Raw genomic sequence first — 7,159 nt, 5'->3', positions numbered from 1 at the left:
ATTTAATTTTGTCTTAATAGCCAACAAAAATAATAATAATATTAATATTTATTATTAGATTAATGACTAACATATATTTACTTTTATATCTCTCTATTATACATGAAGTGTGCTATACATATTTACTCTTATACTCTTGTAGATATGTTGGTGGAGTACATAGAAGAGTGAATAAAATGACAAAATTATAAATTTACAATTGTAAAACTTTGCCCTTTTATTCACTCTTTTAGATAATATATAAATATAATATAATATAATTAATAATTAATAATAATTATTAATAATAATAATAATAATTAATAATAATTAATTAATTAATAGATTAATAGATATATATAAAAAAAAAAAAAAAAAAAGACTGCACAATTCATTACTTCAAACGGGCCATTACCCTGCAACCGAGTTTGGAAATGGCGACACTATTTGCCTCCTCCCCACATCTGATACTACGTCGTTTCGTCCTCCCCTTCCTCCATCCATTTCCATTTCTTCAACCCAAGCAATCTCTTCCCCTCCAAACGAAACCATCTCGTGCCTTCTCGAGGACTCTAAGATTCTTCCCTTCTCCGCGCGCCATCTCACAGCGGATAGAAGATGATGTTTCTGTGCTGGATATCGAGGAAACCGATTCAGAAATCGAGATTAGTTCCAGTGTAGATGCATCCGAAGGTTTAGGGAGGGTTTCGAGTTCAAAAATCGAGCTTCCGACTCTCAGCGTGAAGGAGAAGAAAGATTTGGCTTCCTATGCTCACAGTTTGGGCAAAAAGCTCAAGTCTCAGCAGGTTGGAAAATCTGGCGTCACCGACACCGTTGTGACGGCGTTGATTGAAACCCTCGAAGCCAATGAACTTCTCAAGGTAATTGTAAATTCGGTATGTGAAAACTGTGGTTTAGGATTCTTTAAGATAATGGATGGCAAAAATGTCAGAGAGACAGTGAAGGCAATATAATGTCATGAAATTGTTTTGAGACGCGGCACGATTAGCCAAAATATAATGTCGTTCTGAAAATGCCAGCCTCATTTATCTGTCTTCAATTGAAAACATGTGCAATTTGATGTGTTTTATCGTTAAATTTATTTACTTGGTGTTTAAAAGTCTGTTTTTTCTAGTTTTTGTTGAAGTTTATGCAAATGCGTAAACTTTGCTCCGTATTGCTTTGATACAAGAGGATGATCAATCTGTTCCAGCTCGTCGAATAGCATAAAAATGTGTACAGTTTAGACTGCCATGTACCCCGCCATGGATTGAATTGAGGTTTTCATTTTTTACTTTGTTAGATGCTTTTTATACAACATTTTGATTGGTATTATGGGATTTGCCATTAATTTCATTTAGTTAACACTGATAGTTGATTCAAAATATACTATATTTGGTGCTATACTAGTAGGGATGAAAAGAAAATATTTTGCGTTGATTGTTCAACATTATGTCAGCTCAAAGTACGTGGTACCTGTCCCGGAGAATTTGATGATGTGCTGAAGCAGTTGGAGGCAATGACTGGTTCGGTAATTGTTGGGCAGATCGGTAGAACCGTGATTCTTTACAGGCCAAGCATCGCAAAGCTAAAGGCAGAAGAGAAGAAGAAACAAGTTCAAAGGGTTTATTTGAAAAGGCTATCTATGTCAAAACAATCGCCAAGGGTAAATCTTTTATGTATTTACATATATTGTAGGCGTTTCGAAGTTTCTTTCTTCTGTTCTTGAATTTTATGACACTGGTGGATCAAGCAGACCAACAAGAACTTCCCTTCCCAGTATATAATGTTTTAAATTTCGTTCTGAACTGAAATGCAGAGTGAGAGACCGAGGCCAAAGACAGGGCCAGGACAAGAGCAAAGGAAATTTGGCGGTGGCCGGCGAGGAAGTAGCAGATTTTGAGTTGTCATGATTTTTCCGACTACGAAAACCCAATGGATCGCATATCATGCAAAGCCATCAGACCCAACTTAAGGATGAAAGTGAAGTTTTGGAGTCCATGCTTGTTCGTGGGGTTTACTGAGTTGCCTGATATATAAAAGATTCTTGAGGTGATGAAGTTTTCTCCACTATTTGGGACGGATTCTAGTGAATGACTGAACAACATATAACGAAAATGACTTCCAGTGTGGAGGGATTGTATGATGAAAGCATCCTATGCTGCAACTCCCTATTGTACGTGCTAACATATGGACTAAAAAAGTTTTGATGGGTGAAATTCCTGTAGAATGGTGTTGCCTAAAGTGTTGATATTTTCCAGTGTTCTGCATGTATGCATTGAAACAGGAATTAGGCACAGAATGTGTTTCAATGTAGAGTCCTTAAAACGGGAAGCCTTTCCTAATGGTATTTGAAGAAGGCAAGCAAAAAATGTGGCTTTTAGATTTTTATATAATTTCAAACGCAAATTGATTTCAAATTCACGTTGAACTATCCTAGTGGCATAATGATGACTAGTAACAAGATAATAATTGTAAGATTTTGCGAAATACATTTGCCATCAACTTGTACTTTTCTGAGTAGAAAGTGATTTCAGAATGAATACTAACGATCCAATATAACGCAGAAATAGCAAGTCGTCATTTGTCAAATGGGATTTCTGCGTACACTGCACAATAAACTAAACTATGAAACAGGAGGCCAAATTTGAAAACATAAATCATTAATATTTATAAAACAAAAGGAAAATGGTTCTCAAAGGTATGCTGCTCAAAGCTCTAACGGGAGCAATAATACATTTATAAAAGCAAACGGGAAATGGGTAAGTATATAGCAGTAGCACGCAGGAAGCTGCTGGTGCAGATGCGTTTAATTATCAAGGACACATTGATACAAAATGTTGTATTTTGACTTTCGAAACTCCACCATAATGCTGATGAGTTCAGAAAACTTCCGCTATCTTACTAGCAAGAACACGCTCTCGTCTTTCGATGTATCCAAATGGAAACCAACCTGCTTTTCCTTTGCATTCCCCTTCGGCCCAGCCATTATTTGAAACCTTGAAAAAGGAAAGGAAAAATAATTAGCTATTTGTTGCGTCTGCTATATTTTGTGAACTTGTGAAATCAAAAAATTCTTCCACGACAAAACGAGCACGAGAACTTCTAATCAACTGAGATGGCCGATTTCGTATAAAACCATAACAAAACCATTCAACTAAAACAAAGCTTAAAGGTAATCAGCCTTAATATGACCCAAGGCTTTTCAATGAGTGCACAAGTTTGAGGTGGATAAGCCGTAAGCGGATGCAGCTAACTAGCTGAGTATATTTTATTTTCTGGTCACAAAACCATGTCATCCACAAGGACCTCAGCCTAAAATAACTATCATAATTTCGGTATCACCTACAGATATTTATTAATGTTATCATGCATGCCTTGTAACATTATCATGTAATTGCATGCATCTATCAGGCTAAGCTGCGAGTGCAGAAAATTTTCAGTATCCTTGCTCAAATATATTGGCAATCGAGTATAACTCAATCAAAGAATAGCAAACCTTTCGCACAACAATATAGTCTCCAATTGACAAATTAAGCTCCACATCAGATTCTGCTTGATAAGAGTACACAACCTGTGGTAGAAGCATTGGAAAATGGACATAATTTATCAATTACCGTCAAATCCCCTGTCAGAGTTTCACACCTTGCATATTAACTTTAAAATTCAGACTTACTTCCCCAAGAAAGTATCCCATGCCATCACTTAATCCATTCTGTGCAGGTGAAGTAGTAGCACCATTTACTTCTTCATAAGATGGAGGAGCAGGCACACTATCCATGCTTGGAGAAGGAGCAGCTTCAATTCTTTGGCGCTCTGACATCATCTAAAAACACCCGAAATAAATGATGTTTCAGATTCTAAAGTTAAAAAGTCATACAACAGGCTAACTTTCTCCTTCTCCAGAACAGATAAGACTGTTGCACCTACCTCGCCTTCTAATTGGTCAAGAATTTGAAGAACACGCTGATGGTAGGCTCGTTCTGCTTCAACCTAGAATACAGAAGCAAAACACTTTAGAGACAATTGACAAGACTGGTAGTAGAACCTTTACTCAGTTCGTTGAGAAATCAGAAATCATTACCATGGCTATTAGTCGTTGAAGTGTCAATCTTTGTTGTTGAGATTCCACAGCAGCCATTGCTGCAGCTGCTTCTTTTCCCAGAGTGGCCACATTAGACTTCAGGTCATGCAGTTTAATTTCAGCTGCTTCAAGTTTCAAAACCATGTCAGGATGGGCAGTTCCTTCTCTGACTTTGGCTTGTTTTTTGGCAACATCAACAGCCTATCTAGGTTAAAAGAACATGGAATGTCTAGTGAGAGGCAGATTAAATCAAATATAATACAACTTAAATAAAAGGAGATAATTTACAGCTGATATTATAAATGGATAAACATAAAAAAAATCATAATAGATGCTAGGAGCCAAAATCTTTTTAACAGAAACAGAAAATATGGAAATAAATTCGCATAACCTCCACACAGAACAGCATAATTACATTAAAGTACCTGAGCTTCCGCCTCGTGCCGCATTCTATCGTATCTCTGAGCAAGATGGCGAGCATCTTCTAGTGGAGCTCCCATTACCATAGCTCTTAATGGTTCAGCCACCTGATAGAAGAGTCAAGCCATTAAGTTTAAACAATGCAGCAAAAAAGGAACCCAAATGTGATAGAACACAATTATTAAAACTAAGTCCTAACACTAATAGTAGATATAATATTGTGAATTTGTGATGATACAAAAACATTTAAGAGTATCAATTGGATAAGATCCACCACAATGCACCAACACCAATTTTTCTAAATAATAATTTAATAGAATATCTTACTTAGACATAAGGAGAAATTTGACATAATCGTGCCGCACAAACTAACAGCTACGGGGCAGTAGAAAATGGGGCAAATTATTAAACAGGGTATCATAATGTTTGCAGGAAGTAATTAGCAATTCTGCAAGAAACCCCTTGTGTTACCTCCAAAACAAGATTATGGAAAATATTAACAGGAATATAAAAAAGTAATGGCACGTGATTACAACAACTAAGCATTCCATTGGAATTTGGAGGTGAGAAAGTCATGATTATAACCTGTGTACCCAAAACTTTTAAGAGATTTCCGCGTTCTTTCTCCATTTGAGCACGAGCTCGTGCAAAATTTGATGCAGCTTTTGATAATAAGTTGCCACTGGTACATGTGTTCTCGACTCCATACTTCCTGCTATCCTCTGACATTTTAGTTCCTAAACAAAACATGTAAAATAGAGAAATCAACATCTTACAAATTACAGTGGCCAACCAACTAATTTAAGTGATATAATAGTTGGTTCCCCTAGACCAGTGATTGTGACAAAAAGTAGACATGTATAAATATTAATGTAAGAGTCGCATTCGGGTTATTTAGATGACCTATCTCAACTTGCTTAGACCCGGTAACAATATACCCTTCAACACCACGGACAACGTCTCTTTGAAAATGCTGAAAATGGAAGACAAAAGAAAAGTTAAACATAGGTTTTTACCAAGGCGTGAGTATCTGCTCTATTTCAGAGAAGGTACCAAAACATTCAGAGACTTGGGAGATTCCAAAAACAAGAATGCATAACTGTGCCGCATGTCAGTACCCCACATGCACACACTTGAAGATACTCGTTTACTAGATTATACTTGACAGATACGAAATAGAAAAAGATTTAACTGAAGAAAAATAACCTTGGCAGCACGAGTAGATATGTAGAGCCTTTCAAGCTTCTGGTGCTGCATGAGTTCGGGATCATCAGTTGCAACATTGTCTGAGCCTCCATAAGCCCCTGCTCCAAATTGCTTAAAGACAGCCTGAAATGATCTCATAAATGAGGCAGTATTAGACACTAAACAAAATCACTTCAAAAAAGCTCACAAAAACAGGTAAAATCATCACAAGACAAAAACTAGCTAGGGCAGGCTGAATGAAAGAGTAACTCAAAATTGACCCAGTATAATTGGCCTCATCAGATATCAAACAGAATATAAACCCCAGGCATTAGCATAAAACCACACATTGAAAAGTGAAAACAAATACACGCATAAAGCTTGTGTCAGGTTCATTTCATTAATTCAGCCTTCACACGAAACTATTCAACAATTCACACATAGCAATCTCACACTCAACCAGAAAAACTGCACACTTAGAAGCCAGTACGAGCTAATGAGTCAACATTCGAACCACAAATACCACATCTACAGTTGTCAAAAATTGATTGCTTACAAGGAAAATGAAATTAATGCTATCGAAAGATAACCTGAACGAAAGCGATTGCACTTCTAGGTACACTGGACTCCTAACGCTGGAACAGATAAAATGATCAAACTCACACACAAACCGCGCAATGCGAAACAACCGATGACTTGTGAAGATCTATGTACCGCGTTACACGGATTTCGTATACAAATCGATATGTGATACACAGATGAGCTCGAATACACACTGATCTGTGAATAAGGAGAGAAAATATCACCTGTTGTTGCCTTGCGACCTGTTCTCGGAGCCTGGAGGCTTGTTTTTTGATGGCATCCATAAACGGGTCGATCTATAGACTTTGAATTCGTATCTATATATGCGTGTGCTTGAACAAATCTGTGTTGGGATTTTCAATTCGGAAGAGAACGAAGAAGAGGAGGGATGCGATTGAAAAATGAATGGCAACTCGAGCGGAACCTTTACTCTGTGGATGAAATGATTTTATTTGATTCTTGATCTGCGATTTTGAATTTCGAGAAAGAAAATATATTGTGGGTTTTTTAAAAAAAAAAGATAGTTTTTTTTCTCAATAATTAAAAACATCAACAAAAATTTCAAAACTTTATAACCAGGGGCCGGCGTTGGAAAAGTTAATTGACGGGCCGACGTTTTAGATCCCCGCTCCATGAAATTTTCTTTTCAATTTTTTGTAAAAATTTGTTAAAGGGAAAAATATTTTTTAATTCGTTCATTTGTCCAATTTTGAGCTTTGGTGTATTGAGTTTTCAATTTTAGTTTTCATAAAATAACCACGGCATGGTCGATGACATATAACTCATTTGATATCAAAATTTTAAATATGAGACGAGATTTCGAGTTCGATATTCAATTGTGACAATCCTCTCTCCCTTTCAACTCAAAAAACTAAAAAAAAAAAAAACAAATAAACAAACAAACAAACA

The 7,159-nt window shown here is 36.5% G+C and overlaps 2 protein-coding genes across 2 annotated transcripts; one reads left to right on the top strand and one right to left on the bottom strand.

The window, feature by feature from the left end:
- The first annotated feature begins 389 nt into the window (after window positions 1–389).
- LOC140892316 (uncharacterized) lies at window positions 390–2,340 on the top strand. Its single transcript, XM_073301164.1, has 3 exons — window positions 390–860; window positions 1,439–1,645; window positions 1,799–2,340. The coding sequence occupies exons 1-3, from the start codon at window positions 414–416 to the stop codon at window positions 1,880–1,882; spliced, it is 738 nt and encodes a 245-aa protein (XP_073157265.1). The 5' UTR covers window positions 390–413; the 3' UTR covers window positions 1,883–2,340.
- A 240-nt stretch (window positions 2,341–2,580) lies between these two features.
- LOC140890377 (SH3 domain-containing protein 2-like) lies at window positions 2,581–6,706 on the bottom strand. Its single transcript, XM_073298133.1, has 10 exons — window positions 6,475–6,706; window positions 5,690–5,812; window positions 5,387–5,456; window positions 5,069–5,220; window positions 4,489–4,590; window positions 4,064–4,264; window positions 3,910–3,972; window positions 3,656–3,805; window positions 3,479–3,553; window positions 2,581–2,978 (listed from the first exon to the last, which is right to left on the bottom strand). Exons 1-10 carry the CDS (start codon window positions 6,532–6,534, stop codon window positions 2,862–2,864), a joined length of 1,113 nt encoding a protein of 370 aa, XP_073154234.1. The 5' UTR covers window positions 6,535–6,706; the 3' UTR covers window positions 2,581–2,861.
- Window positions 6,707–7,159: the final 453 nt, after the last annotated feature.

The sequence above is a fragment of the Henckelia pumila genome, chromosome 3 (genome assembly GCF_033568475.1).
Source record: "Henckelia pumila isolate YLH828 chromosome 3, ASM3356847v2, whole genome shotgun sequence".
Lineage (NCBI taxonomy): Eukaryota > Viridiplantae > Streptophyta > Magnoliopsida > Lamiales > Gesneriaceae > Henckelia > Henckelia pumila.
The sequence above is the reverse complement of the archived record's forward strand: the minus strand, read 5'-3'. Positions and strand labels throughout refer to the sequence as shown.